The 23,797-nt window shown below is 41.2% G+C and overlaps 1 protein-coding gene across 2 annotated transcripts in view; it reads left to right on the top strand.

Moving 5' to 3' along the window:
- LOC129810678 (guanine nucleotide-binding protein subunit alpha-11) overlaps window positions 1–23,426 on the top strand; it is a 78,879-nt gene extending 55,453 nt beyond the window's left edge. For both annotated transcript variants that reach the window (XM_055861435.1, XM_055861434.1), the window contains 3 exons: window positions 3,900–4,029; window positions 11,962–12,115; window positions 18,587–23,426. In XM_055861435.1, the coding sequence (XP_055717410.1) occupies window positions 3,900–4,029; window positions 11,962–12,115; window positions 18,587–18,777 (475 nt within the window). In that variant the 3' untranslated portion in view covers window positions 18,778–23,426. The remainder of the gene's footprint in view (window positions 1–3,899; window positions 4,030–11,961; window positions 12,116–18,586) is intronic.
- The last annotated feature ends 371 nt before the right edge of the window (window positions 23,427–23,797 follow it).

Raw genomic sequence — 23,797 nt, 5'->3', positions numbered from 1 at the left:
CTCAGAATGAGGTTGGACTCAAGATGATCTCTCCATCCTACTGCTGCTACTGGATGGATGATTAGGCTGGGAATCACCTACAGCAGTATTTAAGGACATGCAGTATATATTATAAAATATTACAGAGATATTCAGGATTGGAGAGAGAACCCAGAGAATCTGCAATTAAATGTCATTGAGAATATTTAGCTAGTCAGATCGGTAGAGACTTGTGATGTAAGGAGCCCCTCTCCACCCCAACCCCTTGTGCGAGTGAGGGGGTGTGACACGCTACTTGCTGCACAAGGCAGGCGTTCATGAGGACAAACATGCATGTCTTTTGCGTTTGGCTGCAGCCCTTCCCTCTCTTAATTGCCTTTTGAAGTGGTTGAGTGTCATTTCTCTGGGCTCATCCTCCATAGGAGAGCTTATCCTGCTAAGTAGGTCACTCATCCCTGCTACAGGAAAGGAGGTCAGCTGACGTGAAGGAGCTTAATTTTAGGCAGGCGCTCCTAGAGGCCCCCATTTATCAATGCCCCTCTTCTCACTTTGCAGCAGCGCCAGCCAGGGACAGACGGACGTAGAAAGAAACAAAGCCCTGATCTTCCTCTAACATGAATATTGGCTAATATTGTCCCTGTCCCATCAACAAAATCATTGCTGGAAAACAGGAGGATTTCTGAATTGATGGATCAGATTATTTATGGATGCAAAATTCAATCACATCAATGAAAGTAATGTTTGGAAAACAATTAGCGGAATTCCCAAATCCTTGCCTTCACTCTGTACTCCTGCTTGATCTGTGACGAGGGATCATGGCAGCCATCAGAGGTGCCCTCTGCTTTCCCACTTTTTCCGTCTCTCTATATTCTTTCCTTCCACATCTGTATCCTCCATCTCCCCTCTTATCCCCTCTCCTCGCCGCTGGCCTACCTCCCCACACTGCTGCTAGGCTTGTGCTCTGAATCTGAACAGTCACTGGCTGACTAGGTGCTGCTTTCAAGCGGGTGAATTCCTTGCCGATCTGGCCTCAATGGCACATCTGCATCCACTTAGCTGGGAATGGGCTGGAAGAGGGATATGGCTATGCACAGTGCACATTTTTCTCTTTCCTTTTTTGGTTCAACTTGGGCCATTTAACCCCTCCATGCACCTTTGATTTACTGTACTGCATGTTACATCAGTGCATAAGAAGTTATCAAACTGAATTGTTATTGAGTCGAGTTATTGACAGGATAATGCATGTTATATGTACAGTATATTTAATTCTCACATGTTAACATATAACTGCCCAACTGACAATCCTGAGGCTTCATTTATAAACCTTGCATCCATACAAAATATACCCCAAAATGTGCATGCGCCAGTTTATGAAGAAGTTGGCATTTATTTAAAAAAAAATACTTGACATGAATGTGCTCACCTCCCCGCAAACTTTAGGCCACTTTAGACCAAGCACATCTGCTAGTGGTGTAAGTATTTTGTGCAAATTGGGGATATGACGAGAAGCTTATTCATAGAAACAGATTAACAAGAATGCAGCCATTCTTGTTTCAGATTTATTTTTGTCTAAAATAATTAGACATAGGAATCTTAAAATAAAAACATAAATAAATAATCAATTCATAACCATTGCAGAATAGATGTCTCACCTTTTCTGGTAGTGATGGGTTTATGTTCCTGAAGGAGCTCTGGTAGTGATGGGTTTATGTTCCTAAAGGAGCTCTGGTAGTGATGGGTTTATGTTCCTAAAGGAGCTCTGGTAGTGATGGGTTTATGTTCCTAAAGGAGCTCTGGTAGTGATGGGTTTATGTTCCTGAAGGAGCTCTGGTAGTGATGGGTTTATGTTCCTGAAGGAGCTCTGGTAGTGATGGGTTTATGTTCCTAAAGGAGCTCTGGTAGTGATGGGTTTATGTTCCTGAAGGAGCTCTGGTAGTGATGGGTTTATGTTCCTGAAGGAGCTCTGGTAGTGATGGGTTTATGTTCCTAAAGGAGCTCTGGTAGTGATGGGTTTATGTTCCTAAAGGAGCTCTGGTAGTGATGGGTTTATGTTCCTAAAGGAGCTCTGGTAGTGATGGGTTTATGTTCCTAAAGGAGCTCTGGTAGTGATGGGTTTATGTTCCTAAAGGAGCTCTGGTAGTGATGGGTTTATGTTCCTAAAGGAGCTCTGGTAGTGATGGGTTTATGTTCCTAAAGGAGCTCTGGTAGTGATGGGTTTATGTTCCTAAAGGAGCTCTGGTAGTGATGGGTTTATGTTCCTAAAGGAGCTCTGGTAGTGATGGGTTTATGTTCCTAAAGGAGCTCTGGTAGTGATGGGTTTATGTTCCTAAAGGAGCTCTGGTAGTGATGGGTTTATGTTCCTAAAGGAGCTCTGGTAGTGATGGGTTTATGTTCCTAAAGGAGCTCTGGTAGTGATGGGTTTATGTTCCTAAAGGAGCTCTGGTAGTGATGGGTTTATGTTCCTAAAGGAGCTCTGGTAGTGATGGCTTTATGTTCCTGAAGGAGCTCTGGTAGTGATGGGTTTATGTTCCTAAAGGAGCTCTGGTAGTGATGGGTTTATGTTCCTGAAGGAGCTCTGGTAGTGATGGGTTTATGTTCCTGAAGGAGCCATAAAACAAATGACCATGTGCATCTCATTTAATTGGACCTCTAGTATCTAGTAAATAGATAGGCTGACAATATGCATTTCAAGTTTTACAATATCATAGGCAGTGCGGTTTATAATACCGGTATCCAGTTGAATTTAACAGCTGATATTTTACATTGAAGAAGGACTGTTTCAAGTTTGTCACACGCTCAAGTACATTGAAATGCATTTCTTGCTTGCTCTTTCCCAGAAATGCAGTAATAGGCCTATTATTAAAAAATGTGGAACAAAAACACGCGAAATACATCAAACTACTGTAAGTAATGTATTTATTTTTATTTTTTTATTGTAGCCTGCCCTACAATGTTTCAGAATTCGCGGGCAGTCCATCATATATTAAGGTTGCAAATGCAAAACATTTTTTAATTCAAACGTTCTGCTGACAAGTCCACAACAATTTGCCATTGTTTTCTCATTAAGAAATGGAGACAGTCCATTTCTAGATACAGCAAATTACTTATAAAAATGGAAACATTCTGCCAAGCCAGTAAATAGGCTTTTGTGAAATATTTGACACTATGGATAGGCTACAGTATTGCTGTGCGATATGAGCACGACATCATTGCCTATTTAATCTGAGTTTATACAAAGGCAGGACTTTGAAACCCAATCTATTGATAAACAAAATATTGAACAACATTTTGTATTTTGCATGCTATGGCCTAATGCCAATAGTTCCAAATTATACAGCAAATCAAGGGCATTATTTTCACCATAAATGGTGAATGGAGGTGTTTTCTAGGCATGGTTTCAATGCTTGTTCACGCGCAAACAGTTTTACGACAGGTCGGATTTTATAACAGGAAATGCGTATGTATGGCGTGCGTTAAGTTTATAGAAATCAATATTTTTGTACATTTTGTGTGAAATATATGCAACTGTTATAAATGAGGGCTCTGACCAGAAAGGAACATAATGTTCACATGGTCATGTTTTCCAAATAGCCATGTGTTTGAATGCTTCTTTGCACTGTTGTTTTTTTGCATTATAAGTGCTGTTCTCAACTGTACCTAAAATGCAGTAATCCTTTTAATTCCCTGATATCCATTATATGTTAGCTTTGTATGACAGTTAGCCATCCTCATTGCAAGATGTTGGGCATTATGAATCCTAAAAGATAACAGGACTAACTTAGTCTCCTTTACTTTGACCAATTGATTTAGTTAGATGCCGTAGTTCCCACCAATTTCTTTTTTTACATGGCATCAAAGACTGAATTGAGCCTAATTTTGTATAATTCTCTGCCCTTCTCTCCATCCTCCTGTCCAATCAGGATGGTGGATGTAGGGGGTCAGAGGTCAGAGAGGAGGAAGTGGATCCACTGCTTTGAGAATGTCACGTCCATCATGTTCCTGGTGGCCCTCAGCGAGTATGACCAGGTCTTGGTGGAGTCTGACAACGAGGTGAGATGGAACGCGCACACACATTTCTTTAATGATCATAGATGAATTCTGACTAATTTGAGGATGTGTCTGGCTATGTTGATACAGCATCTCAAGAGGGACAAACAGTAATATTGCCGCTTTTTTTGTCGTTCATCAAGCAAATGTATTTTAAGGTAGTATGAGAGCACAGACGTTCACTTCGCCTAGCAGAGTTCTGATGAGAGCTAAATGAACCTACAGTATCAGTCAAAAGTTTGGAGACACCTACACATTCCAGGGTGTTTCGTTATTCTACAATGTAGAAAATAATTGCCTGGAAGTGTGTTGGGTCATTGTCCTGTTGAAAAACAAATGATAGTCCCTCTAAACTCATCAGACAAAAGGACAGAATCCCACTGGTCTAATGTCTATTACTTGTGTTTCTTGACCCAAGCAAGTCTCTTCTTCTTATTGGTGGCCTTAGTTGTGATTTCTTTGCAGAAATTCGACCGTGAAGGCCTGATTCACCCAGTCTCCTCCGAACAGTTGATGTTGAGATGTGACTGTTACTTGAACTCTGAAGCATTTATTTGGGCTGCAATTTCTGAGGCTGGTAACTCTAATGAACTTATCCTCTGCAACAGAGGTAATTCTGGGTCTTCCTTTCCTGTGGCGGTCCTCATTAGAGCCCGTTTCATCATAGCGTTTGATGGTTTTTGCGACTGCACTTGAAGAAACTTTAAAAGTTCTTGAAATTTTCCAGATTGACTGACCATGTCTCAAAGTAATGATGGACTGTCGTTTCTCTTTGCTTATTTTTGCTGGTCTTGCCATAACATGGACTTGGTCTTTTACCAAATAGGGCTATCTTCTGTATACCCATCCCTACCTTGTCACAACAACTGATTGTCTCAAACGCATTGAGAAGGAAAGAAATTCCACAAATTAACTTTTAACAAGGCACACTTGTTAATTGAAATGCATTCCAGGTGACTACCTCATGAAGCTAGTTGAGAGAATGCCAAGAGTGTGCAAAGCTGTCGTCAAGGGCAAAGGGTGGCTACTTTGTAGAATCTCAAATATAAAATATATTTTGATTTGTTAAACACATGATTCCATATGTGTTATTTCATAGATTTGATGTCTTCCCTATTATTCTACAATATAGAAAAACTATGATATGATCAGGCTGTTTAGTCATCGGAGGGAGCTGGTTTGGAACAACAAACGAGTTTCATACAGCAATGGGCTACAGGCAGAGCAAAGCGGAGTATCAGGTAGGGTAGAGACATCCACACCCTCGTGCTCTGCTCAACACTGGATCTAGCTGATCTGACAGTAAACATGTCACAGGAGCAGCAGAGCAGGCCCTCCTCCTTACACATAGACTGGATGCGTTTCTCTGCTAGGGAGAATGTGATTAAATAATGGTGCCAAAGATCTGCTCAGACTTAAACTTACACAGTTAATGCACAGTTAACCCTAAGATTGCACATTACTCCACCAATTATGCATTTTTCAACTCTATATTTCTTGAACTTTTTGGAGAATGGGGGATGGGACTAATAAATCTAATCACCACCCCACCTTTATTTCCTATAAATGGCACCTATAATGCAGTATTCATTGTCACTCGTGGAGGTTAGATCTGAAGGATTTGTTGCCATAGAAATGTACCTGGCTAAAAGGTGAGCCACTTTCGTGGTACCGGTTATCCAAAGTTCAGAGTTGACCAAAGTTACCTTGCTAACTCCTCAAACTAAATTCCTATTATAGGGCTCTGAACTAACCACTTAGGGGCAACTTCATTTATGAAATCAGATTCCCTCCTGGCAAAGATTGTCATCATCCCCTTCATTTGAGGAAGATGACTGTTTAAATATAATCAAATGTTTCTGGGGGGATTAAAATATCTATCACATTAGGCATTTAGTAATGACCGAATGCATTTGAAATGTGCACAGTAAAACTTTTCTTTGACTTAATACAGTTCTTTTATCCATAGGAGTGGATACACCAAATCACACCAAAGACTGCATGACGATAAGTAATAAAATAAAGACAGCACTTCTAAAAGCTGACTATAAGTAATAAAATAAAGACCGCACTTCTAAAAGCCTGTTTCACACCATATAGCCTGCTGAATTTGCAAGATAACTTTCATTTTGATTTCGGCACAAATGGAAAAAGTGGCACTGACTAGCCCATGGCTTGATTATTTTAGCATTTTCTCCAGTGTTGCCAACTTAGCGACTTTGTCGCTATATTTAGCAATTATTTAGACCCCTCTAGCGACATATTTTCAAAAAAGTGACTAGCGACAAATGTAGCAACTTTTTCCGGTTTTATTGGAGACTTTTGGAGACTGACGTGAAAGCACGTATCGTCTTACTCTTCTCAACGAGCAGCGGATGCTGCCGTGAGCCCCACCCCGTCCCAAAGCACTCACAGGCGACCCAGTCCCTCCCAGCTGCAGTCAGAGCAGGAGATGTTCAGACTGCAAATGAATCGCGCATTCGGGAAGCCGCTGCTGGCTCATCCCGCCCTGGCCTACATAAAAAATAACCTGAATTAGGGCCAGACTAGTTACCATAATTTTCTCACATTGCCATTGACAGTTTTTTCTTATCTATTTTTGGTCCGTTAGATTGTTAATGTAGATTGTATACAAAAAGAAATTGTTAAAAATGTTAATGTTTTACTGTGACTTGTTGTAGGCTCCTAAGTGGACCATAAGGTTAAAAACAAACCAAATTAAGAAAACTAAACTAAAAAACGAAATAAATATAATAAAAAACTATAACTCTGCCAGAGTGTCACTTTTGCTGGTCCCAAGCCCGGATAAAGGAGGAGGTTTGGAATTGTGAGAAAAAAAAACAAGAATCGACAGAAGAAAGTTCATTTGTAGTTCTAAACAGATTTAGGGTGTTTTTTACTCACTTTTTGTCTCTCCCACGATGTTATTCCTCTCTCCTACAGCGTCCATCACAATCACATGCACATTGCCAATTATGCAAACTAGCTGATGACGTCATTAGCGACTTCTATCAACTTTTAGGACAGCCAATAGCTACTTTCCTTACTGAGGAGTTGGCAACCCTGATAGTTCAATGGAGAGTTTGGCTTTCAACTAGCCATGTGCGACATGCACGCACAGTTAAAAGCCTGCTAGAGTTAGCGGCAGACAGATGAGCAATGTCCACCGTCCTGACCTGGAATGTGAAGCTAACTGAAGCTGTCTAGCTTTATAAAAGCCTGAGTAGTTCTCGCTTGCTTCGTAGTATACCTATACCACTTAGAAGTTGTTTCTGATGAACACACGAGTTCCACTACCAGTAACCGTTGACAACCAGTCAGGAGGAGAAGAAAAATCTGTTGGAAGTGGAAACCAAGTGATCTAACTACCGAAGTTGTCCGGTGAGTGTAATTTATTAATTAAAATTTCCAATAAACCTTCAATTGAATTAGCTAATTTATGCCTAGTTAGCAATATGTATGTTATGTTTTTTAGGATAGAGTGAAACACATTTTGTTGCTTTATCAGTTTCAATGAGTCAGAGCCGCTGGCTGGCTAGTAGCTATCATATTTTTTGCAGGTAATGTAATAGCCCGCTAGCTAACTAATGATTTGTTGGATTTTTTAAACACTTGTATTTTTAGGTGATGTTGATTTCTTTTAATACCAATGTGCATGTCAATATGCTAGCATCACAGTTCAGTAGTGTTAGCATGTTAGCTAGCACAACAGCTAAGGTAGCAACAATATAAGCTGACTTGATATCAAAACAAAACTTAATTTTTGCAGAATACCCTTCCCCTATCCTGTGGTGTTGGAAGAGAATGCATCAACACCCAGGAAATGTTTGTGGTGCTCTCACTCATAACACCATTTGTTTTGTGATGAATGAGTGTATTGTCTTGAAGCTTGAAAAGGTAAGCAAATGCAAGTACTTTTCAAAAGAAGTGTACTAGTAGCTCGCTCATGTTGATCGCTGTTCCTCTTTCTTTCTAGAAGCAGTCAGTTAGATTGAGGCCTTCAATTAAACTGAGGACAGAGAAATGTGTGCACCAGGTCAAGACTTATTTCATGCATGGCCTTGATATAAGTTAATAATTCATTTTGGAAAAATGTGAATTGCCATATTAGGCATAACTCAATGTTATGTTTTCTTCTGACCAAGCCTTGTACATTTGAGTCAGGAAGAAGACCACTGGTTCTTGATTAAGTCCCCAGTCTAGAATAAAGATCTTAATTAGTTTAGTTTACATCAATTGTGTTGAGGCTTGGCTGGAGAAAAATCTCATACTGTAGCTGTCTAGGAACATTTGGCCACACATTTAAAAGGTATATTTGGTCAGCCTAAGTCCCAGTTTATGCTAGCTACATCGTTTGTTTATATAGCAGAAGGCAGAAACATTTTCCTTGCTGAAAACAAATATAGAATGCCAGTTTCAGTGAGAAGCATAGCAACATCAAGGCAATTTTGTAACAGTATACCTGTTTTTCAAATGCCAAACCTGTCCGTTAGCTCGCTGACTCTACCTTTAAAGATGCCAAAATAGAGAGAACGTCTTAATGTTTTGTGTTTTCATTGCATGCGTTCAACAATTTGGACAAAGGACTTCTCCAAAGTTCACTCAAAAAGGAAATAGAACTGGGTTTGATTTTGTTTGTTTTCATTATTTATATTCTGTTCATTCTCTTTTAAACTTCTACTGGTTGAATGCTCATTGCTCACTTATCACTTGGTTTATGTAAATTCTGTAGTTGCCCCTTTAAACATCCTACGGTTAACATACCCATAGTGTTCACATTTGTCTCATGTAAATGTTGTAGCTAAATAAAAAGATGAAATAAACAATTTGGGAAATATTCAGTTTTTGCTCTTCATTTACATTCTGATGATTTCAAAGTTAATATTGTACCATTGGAAACCAAGTGATCTAACTACCGAAGTTGTCCGGTGAGTGTAATTTATTAATTAAAATTTCCAATAAACTTTAAATTGCATTAGCTAATTCATGCCAAGTTAGCAATATGTATGTAATGTTTTATAGGATAGAGTGAAACATATTTTGTTGCTTTATCAGTTTCAATGAGTCAGAGCCGCTGGCTGGCTAGCTAGCTAACATTAGCTATCATATTTTTGCGCAGTTAATGTAATAGCCCGCTAGCTAACTAATGATTTGTTGGATTTTTTAAACACTTGTATTTTTAGGTGAAGATGTTGCTTTCTTTTAATATTAATGTTAATAATGTTTTCATTGTAAGATGGAAAAAGTTGTATTGGATAAATTATCTGTTGAAAGGATACTTCAGGATTTAGGCATTGAGGAATACTTCGGGATTTGGCATTGAGGCCCTTTATCTACTTCCCCAGAGTCAGATGAACTTGTGGATACTAATTATATGTCTGTGTCAAGAATAAAGGAAGCCAATGGGAGTTTTGCAAGTCAATGCTAACTAGCAATAGTGCAATGACTGGAAGGCTATGGTATCTGCTAGCATGCCGTAGACTTCGTCATTATGCTAATGATAGTTAGCAATTGCACTAGCGCTATGTAGCAACTTCCTTCAAACTGCACGCAGAGACATAAATGGTATCCATGAGTTCCTCTGACTTGGGAAGTAGATAAAGAGCCTCATTGCTAAAATCCAGATGTATCCCTTTAACTAAACATGTATTCAATGTATTTTCTCTGTGGGAAGCAAGTTCATTTAAAGTTATATATTTGGTGTATGTAGATCAGACATTGTAATATTGTTGATACTCAAAGTAACTAAAAACCTGATCTAATTTGCATATTCATAATCAGTTTTCAGAAAATTTGCAGCAAAATGTTTGCCACAAATTTCACAGAATTGTTTGCCAGAAGTTCACAAGTTGCCTCAAATCTTCTGCAAGTTTCTCACAAAACTAATTTGGATGTGAAAATTTGCAAATTGGCGAAACATTTGCCACAACTGTTTGCCAGAAGCCTGTTTTTTTCGGAAAGGGTATGAATGTTCCACTTGACAGTATCATTACATTTTTATTGAGCAGTCATGCATTTCAAATGACACTGAATTGAGTGATATCCACGCAGGCTGGATCCACTTTAATGTGGTGAAAGATGGACTGTTTTGTTTGAACTGCCATTGAAGATGCACTCCGAGATCTTAATCACAACAAGTTGGACATAACATTTCATACGAATTGAACGTAACATATCATATGAAATGGATGACCTACAGTACTACACAATGTGATGTAGTACACACAAAAGAGGGATGTTTTGGCATCCTGAGCACCATTTTCAAAACTATTGACTGAAGTTATTTTTAAAAGTTCTGGCGCATCCGGATAAATCAACCAGTGTCTCTGAATAAGAGACTATATATATATATATACCAAAGTATGTGGACACCCCTTCAAATGAGTTAATTGGGCTATTTCAGCCATACCCGTTGCTGACAGGTGTATAAAATTGAGCACACAACCTTGCAATCTCCATAGACAAACATTGTCAGTAGAATGGCCTTACTGAAGAGCTCAGTCAATGTCAACGTGGCACCTTTCCAACAAGTCAGTCAAATTTCTGCCCTGCTAGAGCTGCCCTGGTCAACTGGAAGTGCTGTTATTGTGAAGTGAAAACGTCTAGGAGCAACAACAGGTCAGCTGCAAAGTGGTAGGCCACACAAGCTCACAGAACAAGACTGAGTGTGGAAGTACGTAGCCCGTAAAAATCGTCAGTTCGTCGGCAGCTTCATCAAAAGGGTTTCTATGGCCAAGCAGCCGCACACGAGCCTAAGCTCAGCATGCGCAATGCCAAGTGTCCGCTGGAGTGGTGTAAAGCTCGCTGCCATTGGACTCAGGAGCAGTGGTAACGCGTTCTCTGGAGTGATGAATCACGCTTTACCATCTGGCAGTCCGATGGACGAATCTGGGTTTGGTGGATGCCAGGAGAAAGCTACCTACCCGTATGCATAGTGCCAAATGTAAAGTTTGGTGGAGGAGGAATAATGGTCTGGGGCTGTTTTGCATGGTTCAGGCTAGGCTCCTTAGTTCCAGTGAAGGGAAATCTTAACGCTGCAGCATAAAATGACAGTCTAGACGATTCTTCCAACTTTGTGGCAACAGTTTGCGGAAGGCCCTTTCCTGTTTCAGCATGACAATGCCCCCGTGCACAAAGCGAGGTCCATGCAGAAACGGTTTATTGAGATTGATGTGAAAAACTTGACTGGCCTGCACAGAGCCCTGACCTCAACCCTTTCGAACACCTTTGGGATGAATTGCAAGCCAGGCCTAATCGCCCAACATCAGTGCCCAACCTCACTAATGTTCTTGTGGCTGAATGAAAGCAAGTCCCCCGCATCAACTTTCCAACATCTAGTGGAAACCCTTCCCAGAGGATTGGAGGCTGTTATAGCCGCAAATGGGGGACCAACTTCGTATTAATGCCCATGATTTTGGAATGAGACGTTCGACGTGCACATACTTTTGGTCGTGTAGTGTATGCGCTCATAAATTACATAAACGCATCCATATGTGGATACTGAAATAGTGGTATGCAGGGCAGTTGTTGCACATTTTCACAATGGAAAAAATGCTAGGCCAAGCTGGAATAATTTCTCTGACCGAAGGATTGTTTCTTTATAGGAAAATATAATTTACTGTCAAGTTTTAGGGCCAATGGATGACATTGGAAGGAATAAATTGGTTGATTTTAGAGAAACAAAATGCTAATGATTAGCATATTTTCAAATTATTTTGCATGACGTAGAAGAAAAACATGTTTGTTTTTCATTAAAACCTGTCTGATTGGTCTCATTTATTATGTTGGTCAGTATTTGTCCACATTTTTATATAACAAGTAAAAAGCCCTCATTGTGCAAATGTGTAGGTTCCAGAGGTTGTACATCTGTTAATGTTCTGACCATTCCCCTTTTCTGTCTGTCCTGATCCCTCTCCCCTTCCTTTTCTTTGTCAGAATCGGATGGAGGAGAGTAAGGCTTTGTTCCGGACCATCATCACATATCCCTGGTTCCAGAACTCCTCAGTCATCCTGTTCCTCAACAAGAAGGACCTCTTAGAGGAGAAGATAATCTACTCCCACCTGGTCGACTACTTCCCTGAGTTTGATGGTAAACTACTCTTTACCTTTATCCTATCTACTAACTCGCTGCACTGGCCAATGTGGGCATGTCCAGTACCATGGCAGTTACTTAGGCAAATTGTCAAATATAATGCATATTATAGTCATTTCTGTATTGTAACATTGTTAATTTTAAAACATTTTTAAGTCTTTAGGTAAGGTGGCACGAACATGTGACTGAATGTTTTTTTGTTAGTATGTAGGGACACCATGTGGCTAGACAATGAACTGCAATGCAAAACAAATTCACACGATCTATTAACCAAATGGGTAGAACATGCTTTACATTCTATAATTATTTTTGCACTTAAGTAATGGCAGGTAATCCAAGAAAGAAAACAATGTAGGCGGCCAGTACGATGCAGAAAAACTTCAGTAAGATATTTATAGGTAATATATACAGAGACTACATGTAAAAAGGGGCAGATAAGCCTATGGTACACTACATTACTAAAAGTATGTTGCTCGTCAAACTATAACAGCCTCCACTCTCCTGGATGGCTTGTTTCCATTCAGCCATGAGCATTAGTGAGGTCAGGCACTGATGTTGGACGATTAGGCCTGGCTCGCAGTCGGCATTCCAATTAATCTCAAAGGTGTTTGATGGGGTTGAGGTCGGGGCTTTGTGCAGGCAAGTCAAGTTCTTCCACACTGATCTGGACAAACCATTTCTGTATAGACCTCGCTTTGTGCATGGGGGCATTGTCATGCTGAAACAGGAAAGGGCCTTCCGCAAACTGTTGCCACAAAGTTGGAAGCACAGAATCGTCTATAGTGTCATTGTATGCTGTAGAGTTAAGATTTCCCCCTGGAACTAAGGGGCCTAGCCCGAAACATGACAAACGGCCACAGATAATTGTTCCTGCTACACCAAACTTTACTTTTGGCACTATGCATTTGGGCAGGTAACGTTCTCCTGGCATCCGCCAATTCCAGATTCGTCCGTCGGACTGCCAGATGGTGAACCATGATTCATTGCTCCAGAGAAAGCATTTCCACTGCTCCAGAGTCCAATCGCAGCGAGCTTTACCCTGCCCCAGCTGACGCTTGGCATTGCGCATGGTGAACTTAGGCTTGTGTGCGGCTGCTCGGCCATGTAAACCCATTTCATGAAGTTCCAGACTAACAGTTCTTGTGCTGATGTTGCTTCCAGAGGCAGTTTGGAACTCGGTAGTGAGTGTTGCAACCGAGGACAGACGATTTTTACGCACTTCAGCACTCTGCGGTCCCGTTCTGTGAGCTTGTGTGGCCTACCACTTTGTGGCTGAGCCGTTGTTGCTCCTAGACATGTCCACTTCACAATAACAGCACTAACAGTTGATTGGGGCAGCTCTAGCAGGGCAAAAATTTGACGTTGCCATGTTGAAAGTCACTGAGCTCTTCAGTAAGGCCTGGAGATTGCATTACTTTGTGCCCGATTTTATATACCTGTCTGCTGCAACGGGTGTGACTGTTATATCCGAATCCGCTAATTTGAAGCGGTGTCCACATACGTTTGTATATATAGTGTATTTAACTGCAATTAAGCGCAAACAAAAATAAACTAATTGCAAAGACAGGCAATCCAACTCATGAAGTTATACAAGTATAGGTAGTAGTTACCTAATGTAATTTGTGTTTGGACATTTAAAAGCAAATGTGAACAAGAGACATGAACATGCTTGTCTGAAGGAAGAACTGGCTCTGGTCCTAGTTCCTCCGAGAAGAGGGGGGAGGAGCTGACTGAGGGGCCCAAAAATAACCCTGCGACGAAATCAAGATAGCAGTGACAGCTATACAGAACTCCTCTAAAGGTCTTTGACTTCTCAAACACGGTAGAAAGCTTACACTACATGATGGCCCGTCTCCTTATTAATTCAGCCACTTACTTAGATAACTAGCAAGTTAAACCAAATACACAGCTGGATTTACCAGCTCCCGCTTTCTCCCGTTGTGCTATTTACAAACACGCATGTGACTGGCTCATCTGTTCTGGGGAACTACGGTAAGCTTCATAAATAAGCTTCAAATAAGTAGGTTGGATAGTATTGAAAAACCATCCCGTGGCTATTTCCAAATACCCTGGTATACCGCCCAAGCCTACCACAAAGGGGTTTATCAATGACGGTTTCACTCCAATGATTGTGTAGGACTTTTATTTTGTTGGCCTGGGGAGTATTGGATACTTCAGTTTTTTTTCTTGGTTGGAGCAGTATCGCTGTGTGAATAAAGCACTCTTGTATGCTGATTTTATGACATTTTGTTATTTATTAGGATCCGCATTAGCCACTGCAAAAGCATGAGCTACTCTTCCTGGGGTCCACATGACATAATACATATTATAGAAAATTATTAGTCAATGACTGAAATACATACATTTAAACAGTCACACATAAACTACACTGCTCAAAAAATAAAGGGAACACTTAAACAACACAATGTAACTCCAAGTCAATCACACTTCTGTGAACTCAAACTGTCCACTTAGGAAGCAACACTGATTGACAATAAATTTCACATGCTGTTGTGCAAATGGAATAGACAAAAGGTGGAAATTATAGGCAATTGGCAAGACACCCCCAAAAAAGGAATGGTTCTGCAGGTGGTGACCACAGACCACTTCTCAGTTCCTATGCTTCCTGGCTGATGTTTGGTCACTTTTGAATGCTGGCGGTGCTTTCACTCTAGTGGTAGCATGAGACGGAGTCTACAACCCACACAAGTGGCTCAGGTAGTGCAGTTCATCCAGGATGGCACATCAATGCGAGCTGTGGCAAGAAGGTTTGCTGTGTCTGTCAGCGTAGTGTCCAGAGCATGGAGGCGCTACCAGGAGACAGGCCAGTACATCAGACGTGGAGGAGGCCGTAGGAGGGCAACAACCCAGCAGCAGGACCGCTACCTCCGCCTTTGTGCAAGGAGGAGCAGGTGGAGCACTGCCAGAGCCCTGCAAAAGGACCTCCAGCAGGCCACAAATGTGCATGGGTCTGCTCAAACGGTCAGAAACAGACTCCATGAGGGTGGTATGAGGGCCCGACGTCCACAGGTGGGGTTGTGCTTACAGCCCAACACCGTGCAGGACGTTTGGCATTTGCCAGAGAACACCAAGATTGGCAAATTCACCACTGGCGCCCTGTGCTCTTCACAGATGAAAGCAGGTTCACACTGAGCACATGTGACAGAGTCTGGAGACGCCGTGGAGAACGTTCTGCTGCCTGCAACATCCTCCAGCATGACCGGTTTGGCGGTGGGTCAGTCATGGTGTGGGGTGGCATTTCTTTGTGGGGCCGCACAGCCCTCCATGTGCTCGCCAGAGGTAGCCTGACTGCCATTAGGTAGTCGGGCTACCTAATGGCAGTGGAGGTAGCGGTCCTGGTGCTGGGTTGTTGCCCTCCTACGGCCTCCATGTCTCCTGATGTACTGGCCTGTCTCCTGGTAGCGCCTCCATGCTCTGGACACTACGCTGACAGACACAGCAAACCTTCTTGCCACAGCTCGCATTGATGTGCCATCCTGGATGAACTGCACTACCTGAGCCACTTGTGTGGGTTGTAGACTCCGTCTCATGCTACCACTAGAGTGAAAGCACCGCCAGCATTCAAAAGTGACCAAAACATCAGCCAGGAAGCATAGGAGCTGAGAAGTGGTCTGTGGTCACCACCTGCAGAACCATTCCCTTTTTGGTGGTGTCTTGCTAATTGCCTATAATTTCCACCTTTTGTCTATTCCATTTGCACAACAGCATGTGAAATTTATTGTCAATCAGTGTTGCTTCCTAAGTGGACAGTTTGATTTCACAGAACTGTGATTGACTTGGAGTTACATTGTGTTGTTTAAGTGTTCCCTTTATTTTTTTGAGCAGTGTACATATCAGTACATACACACAATATCTAGGTCGAATACATAGGACAGTGGAAATTACAATACAAGATATATAAAATGGCTGTGTCTCTTCACAGTCCCCTTTGTGCAGCAAGGTATTCTTTTATCTGTCTTTTGAAACTGTTTTAATTGCTACCTAGAGTTACTTGAGTTGTAGTCATGGCTCATTTAATATTGTACGTTTCCCAGCCTCTGCTCTGGATCTGGGGAGTGTGAAGAGACTTTTGGTTGCTTGTCTTGTGTTGTACCGATGAGTGTCCGGACTGTGTGCCAAATGTTGAATAGACAGTTCTGGATCTTCAACACATCAATATCTCGCACAAAGACCAATAGTGATGCAGTCAATCTCTCCTCAACTTTGAGCCAGGAGAGACTGAAATGCATGTTACTGACACTTCCCGTCTGTGTACATCTAAGTGAGATAAGTGCTGATTTCTTCAAGACCAACTGCAATTTACCTATGTCCTCCTTTGCCGCACATGACCAGCTGGGCAGTAGTCCAGTTGTGACAAAACTAGGGCCTGCAGGACCTGTCTGGTCGATTGAGATGTCAAGGTGGCAGAGCAATGCCCTATCATGGGCAGACCTCTTCCCATTTTAGCAGCATTGAGTCTGTTTTGACCATGACAGCTTGCTATCTAGGGTTACACCCAGCAGTTTAGTCTCCTCAACTTGCTCAATAGCCACATTATTCAGATCTAAACGAGGTTTAGCATTGAGCGAGTGATTAGTCACAAACATTATGCTTATACTTTTTGACAGATTTAGCACCAACCTATTGCTAGTTACCCTTTCTAAAACTGACTGGAGCTCTATATTAAGTGTCTCAGTTATTTATTTGACTGTTGCAGCCGACGTGTATACTGTTGAGTCGTCAGCGTACATAGACACATGCTTTATTCATGGTCAGTGGAAGGTCATTTGTAAAAACAGAAAACGATGGCCCTGGCCGGCTGCCCTGCGTACACCACACTCAACTGAATTTGCATGAGATAGGCTTCCATTGAGGAAAACTCTCTGCCTTCTTTTAGATGCGTAACTCTCAATCCATAAGGCACAGGATGCAAATCCATAACACCTAAGTTTTTTCAGCAATAGTTATGATCAATGACATTTTGACTGTATCCTCTCTCCGTAAACCTTATTTCATGTCATTGGCTTTTTCAATTAACTTACTTCTGTCCGAGCACGGTCTCCTGAGACGAGCAAACTGCTCGACAGGGAGACTGTCTTGTGTGCTCGGGTGGTAGCTGGTAACCAATAGTAATGTGTTCGGTTTCTTTTCTATAAATCAAATCAAAGTTTATTGGTCACTGCCTGTCCACAGCATCAGTATGTTGTCTATGTACTTGTACCAACCCATTGCTTTCGGTAGGAAAGGGTTGACTTGGGGGGTCAAACACTATATTTCGAAAGCATAGCAGCACCCGTTGCAAGTCCTTTTCATTTAAAGTAGAAGTCCTTTTCAAACATTTTGGTGGATGTTGATATACAGTCATTCAACATCAAAGGAGACCGGAGTGACGACCTGTGTATTGGGTGGGCGCTATTGCAGGTAAGATAAGGTCAGACGAGTCTCTCACATAGGAGGGCAGAGGTATTTATGGTTTGATGTAGTAGTCCACGAATTGTGACGGGTTCCAAAGGGGAGTAATTGCCTAACACTATCAGTCGTCCAGGGATTCAGATGTTTTTTGGGTGTATTTTAGGAACTGTGTAGATTACCGGCGTGGCACTGTTTTTATGCACCAACAATCTGTTCTCTTTTGGTGATTTCATCTTTGCGCAGGCCCTCAGTAAGAGTTTGCTAAATTTCAGCCAAAAGCAGTTTTGTGGCGTTTGTAGTTAGTCTCTTATAGAATATCTGATAGTTCCGTTGCCTGAGTATTTCAGTCTTATAGACAGAGTAGTCTTGTACCGTAACAGCCACTCCCTTGTCCGCTGGGCAGATTACTATAGAGATGTCATTCTGGAGATTGTTAAGCGCTTGTTTCTCAGAGTGAGTAAAGTTGTTCCATATAGCCTTGTTTTTCCATGTTCCACAGACTTTATTTGATAACCCTTATGTGCATCTTTGTGTTTTACGCATCAGTGCATAAGCTGCCTTTCACGCACGCTATTCAAATAGACCCTCCTTTTACGCACTAACTTTGTATTTATTCTTGTGCACTATTATTCATGTTGCCTTTATACATTGACGTGATAACGTTGTACGTATTTTGTATATGGTTTATATTGTCCCCACCTCTATTTGTAGAGACAAGCTTCTGTCCACATTGCTTCCTGAAGACTAGTATTCGAAGCGTGTTGCAGTAGTGCATCCTGATATTATACACCATAGGCTGATCTGCCCCTTTCTATACGTATAGTCTGTATATATCACCTGTAAATAGTTAACTGAAGTTTTTCTGCATTGTACTTTATTTTCTTTCTTGGATTTAAATCACTTACCTTTCGAGATCATGTGTAACGTCTCTTCAATTCAATTTGAAATGCCATTTGTGTTCGCCGGTAGAACAGGGACCCAGTGATGTGTACCCGTTGCCTGTGGCTTTGGAATAAGTGTGTGTGTGTGTGCATTCACCCGTGTGTGTACCCCCAGGTCCGCAGAGAGACGCCCAAGCGGGCCGTGAGTTTATCCTGAAGATGTTTGTGGACTTGAACCCGGACAGCGACAAGATCATCTACTCCCACTTCACCTGCGCCACGGACACGGAGAACATCCGCTTTGTGTTCGCCGCTGTCAAAGACACCATCCTGCAGCTCAACCTCAAAGAGTACAACCTGGTGTGAGAGAGAGAGAGAAGTTGAGCGAGAGAGAGACCTGCATCCCACGCACAGCAGAGTGCACATCTATACACCAACAAATTTAACAGTACACAGGTCTGCACTAAAATACGCATGTGAACACATGCACCAATATATAAATACAAACACACACACACTCTTAATAGATCCCAGGCTCTATCCACCCATGGCCCCAACATTCTCCTGCTCCTTGTCTATGGTTTAATTGGGTGTGTTTTTTCAGTTCCAGTCACCCCCCCACCCCCCCCGCCCCAATTCCTCTCTTCCTATTGCAGCCCATGCCCCTCCTGATGGCACACACACACACACATCTGCTCCAAGGCTGCCATGACCTGCCTGGGTGGTTGACAGGTCTCATTTGTCACCCGATGCGGCTCAGGCCTCTGGGTCACCCCTCTTAAAGGAGCGGGGGGGGGGGGTTTGGGGGGGTGGAGTGCTATTTTGATTTGGTGGCTTGTGTGCTGGTGTGATTTAAAGGAAGGAAAGCTGAGGTTTTGGAGAACAGAAAAGCCGGTGTCGTCGTCCCCCCTTCACCTCTGCCTACAGGGTAGGAGTGGGGGCTGGGGACCCACCAGTCTGCAGGGGGTTGTGGGTAACTGCATAGAATTGAATCAGAGCAGGGGCAGGTGGTGCTTAGGTGTGTTGGGAAGATCTACTCTACATGGTCTTTTGAGGTGTGTGGAAAAACACACACCTCCCCCAGACTGGAAGACACCTTGCACTGTTGAATGTAAAACGTGTGTGTAATACAAGCAAGTGGATGCTCACACACAGACAGAGCAAGGGTGGGAGAGATGAAGTAAATTGATCTGTGTATATTAAGAATTGTTTTAGTTTATTGATTACTACAATTGCTACTACCGCTTTCCAGCTAACTTAAGTCACAAGCTGGTCCTCCACACACTGTCAGTGCAGCTTCTTTTTGGAAAGGCACTGGATATTGTTTCCAATTTGGCCAATATTTTGAGAAACAGTAGTGATTATTAAGAGTAAATAGTATATTTTTTTGTTTAATTTATGGACCAGATCTCTAGATGTTGTTGGTCTAACTCTTCCTCCCTGCTTCCATCCAGGTGTCTCCATCAGATGGGGAGGGGGGTTCATACTGCTGTAAAAACATGTTTCATCGGCAAGTCATTTACCTTTCGTTAGAGACTTCATACTTTGTTGCAGTTCTGTTCCATTTCAATTTTGAAATGCTTGAGAAGATGAATTTCCATTTAGGGTTGGCGCTTTATGCAAATAGTAAAATAAAAAAAGACTTATCAGTGGTTGAAGGTTTAACTGGTTCGTGTTTGCATTTTTGAAATGTAAGAATTTTTTTGGTTTTCTTTTTTATCCCATATCTCATCTCTTGCTTGGTTAGAGTTCTTAAGATTCCATAGCTAACAATGTCAATAGATTTGCTATTTTGTTTTTGCAACATAATTCGGGTGAGTTTTCATTACTAGGGCTAGCAAAGTTGACAGAATGAAATGACTGATATATAGTGCAATAGGTGCAATTTAAAGTGGTTTTCTGAATCAGGGAGCCAGTGTTGGGGTGTGTTGACGCCAGATGGAAGGCTATTGCCACAGGTTCAGAGTGCGAACTGTCCAGGGACACCAGTTAGCATTGGAGGATGACTTCTGCTGGATATTTGCCTGTAAACATTTAACAGCCCATTCGGGCCCAGAGCAGAGCCTAGTAAAACCACAAGGTGATGGGAGTCTCACAGCTGCCTGTCTCAGCCAATCTTCAGTGTGCTCTTCCTTTTCCACCTGCCACTCATGTCACGAATCATGTCTTCTTCAGCGTGACTTTACTCCATTGTTGTGGGTAGTTAGTTTTACATCCCCTGCTAATCATGTTTCTATGCTTCACCTTTTGTACACTAAGAATGACCATGACTGGGATTGGACAGGGGTATTTTGTAGAAAGACGTTTGATTGCCACGGTGCTATTTGCACTCCAAAGAGCTTTGGGTTAGAATGGTCAGGTGAAACTTAACAGAAAACTTTAGTTATCATCATGACAGACTTGTTGTTCATATCTTGTATGTTTGGTGCCAAGTATTTCTCATTCTACTTGGCAAGCAATTACCCTGCCAAGTTATCTGTGCTCTGTTTAAGCTCTAGCTGTGCATTTACAAGTATATTGAACTGCAACCTAGGGATGTTTTGGGTATATCCTGAGTATACTCATCAATCCACTTTACTAATATGTCCACTGTATACTAGCCTGGCTGAAATATCCAACTTTTACCTTCCCTATACATTGCCTCATAACATAAACACCAGAGTTGGTGTAACTAATGGACATTTCTATAAAAATATATATATTTTGGAAGAGTTGTCACATTTCCTTTTAAAACAGCTCATTTATATATTTAAAACATTTAATACACATAAAAACGGCATAAAAGCATAAAAACAGCATTTGAATATTACATTTAAATTTGTTAAAAAGTACATGTTAAAAACAATCGAAACAACCATCAATAAAAGTACTTTTCCTTGTAAAAACATAAAATTCTGTAAAAGCCATTTAAAATGTGTACAAATGATTTAACAAGGTAACCATTTTTAAGACATGAAAACATGTTAAGTCACTTTGTTAAAGGGCAGTTTTTGGTCCTTTGGACAGGAACGGGGTGAGTCCTTATCAAACTCGCCTCCTATAAATTTTGCTTTTACTGCAGGTGGGAAGTATTACGTTACAAAAGTTTTAAACGTGTTGGACATTTTGTAATGCCTTGTCATTTGGCCAAGCCACAGGTGGATGCATTTGAAGGCCTTTCTTTTAATTAATTTCCCCACAGCCAATACTTTATATACCACATTATTTGTGAAATGTACGTACAAAGCAGAAATATGAATGCTTCCTGTGCAACTGCAGATGAGGCTTTTGACTTAATTAGACATTTGAAAATGTGACTTTTGTTCATGATTGCATATGCCAGAATGGATGATCTTGGTTGACCTTGTTGAGCTTGTGGGCAAGTTGTCAGTTCTCTCTTAGGAGTACGAAGGTCTCTTGTCAGAGCAGGCTGGACTGAGATGTTGCCTCTGGTACTTTAGATCTCCACCAACATGGCAGCTTGTTTTTGAATTGTTTTAGTGGTTACAGCTTCTCTGCTGCTCTGTTACCTCAAGAAGCACAGTCATCCCCTTTTGACCTGTGGTTTACTTGCATAGGTAGGGTTTAGTTCTTCTCATGCTGGGCTCTCTTCATGCGTGTAACCCCCCAGTAAGTGATTGTGCTTTTCTTTTGTTTCATTGTACTCTCTTTCCTGTAGGCACCTGCATCAGCTTGTGCTCCAGTGGGTTTGAGGTGTATGATGTGCTGTGTGGTTTTTCAGCCCCCCCCCCCCAAAAAAAAAAGGTCCAGTGCAGGCCTCCCACCCTGCTGTTTCTATGGGCATACAGTCAGTGTGTCGGTTTACACAAAGTACCCTGGTTTTCACCACATGGACTATGGACAGTGTGTTGTATGTAGCTCAGTGTTATGTCCACCCTGTATAGCACACTAATTGAACATCACAATAACTAGTAAGAGAACATGTAAGAGAAGTACTGTCAGCATTAAAACCAGCACTGTGGGGTTTGTTGAAGGGATACACTACTAGAAGCATGTTCGTGCCATAGACTGAATACCGTTATATACAAACAGTTGCGACCACTCTTCCAGACAGTTTCCCTTGAAATAAGCCTGTTCAGCTTTATTTATTGTAATACTTTGCCAAGTGAAGGTACCGGAAGGGCAATATACTATAGCAGCTGGATTAATCAGTGAATGAATTAATATAGTGTTTTAGAATGTCAGATGTTCTCTCCCCTTACTTGATCTATTATATTTTATTTGTTCCGGGTCAATGCACTGAACCTGCTTTGCAGCAATGGGACTGCCTGCATTCATGCAACTTACAAGCACGTTTGTCGGTACTATGAGATGTGTACACTTTTGATGGTTAATGCTTTTGCTTGAGATCGATACTGATGTGATTGATGCATAGAAATACTAAAAGCTATCTTTGCATCTTTTTTGTTTCTTTTGTAAGTCAGACGTTACCTGAACACTTGTATTTAGGACCACTTAATATGATAGATTTTTTAAATAAGAGGTTAAATAAACTTTGTCTAGTGGTGTGTAAATTGAAAGTAATGTATTTTGTTTTCTTTTTTAAGTATAACAAATGTAAATTATGTACAATAATGAGTGTGCCAATCCCCTTTCTTTGTAGAGCCAGACTCTAAACAAGTGCCAATGTGAAAAATCATAAAAAGGACATATGTATTTCATGGTCAAATTTTTAAAACAAATAAACACTAAGTACGTGATTAAGATAAATGAATATGGACAACTTTATTCTGAATTTAGGATTTATGATGAACTGCTGTTTTTTAAATGTAATTTTAATTGCATGTGTTTGTTGGGGCTAGAAGGGGAGGAAACGGTATTAATGCAAAGCCCTCCAGAAAAGGGTCCTAATGGTTATTGATTTACAGTATTTTAGCCATATTTCTCTTTTGTATGTTTCATTTCAACCACTGTTGCCTGAACCTCATTCAAACATGAAAATGATTTTCATAGCCTTCTCCTTCAAAGAAAAATTATCTGTTTTTAATTGGAATAAAATGTGTTCCTATACTCTATGCTAGTGTTTTCTTTATTATGAACAATTTCCGAATGAGCTTTTGATACATAGCCTATGTAGCGCCTACAGTATGATGTTTTATGATTTGAACAAATAGGAAACCAGAAAACATACACTTGATGCATTTTCTTATGTGGTTGACATTTGTTAATACCACTGCTCAGTGGGAAACGATGGAAAACACACATGCAACTACTAATTTTAAGTGGAATTTTGGTGTTCACTTCCACGAGGGGCGCTAGTTCTTTAGCCATCCAATGGGATGTTGTTTGGGCATGTTCAGAAGTGAAACGTAGAAAGTTTCAGATAGAAATACATTTTCTAGAACAATATTCCAATTGACAAAGGGAGAATCTCAATTACTTATCC

Source organism: Salvelinus fontinalis, chromosome 14 (assembly GCF_029448725.1).
Source record: "Salvelinus fontinalis isolate EN_2023a chromosome 14, ASM2944872v1, whole genome shotgun sequence".
NCBI lineage: Eukaryota > Metazoa > Chordata > Actinopteri > Salmoniformes > Salmonidae > Salvelinus > Salvelinus fontinalis.
Note: the sequence above shows the minus strand (reverse complement) of the source record. Positions and strands in the feature narration are given on the sequence as shown.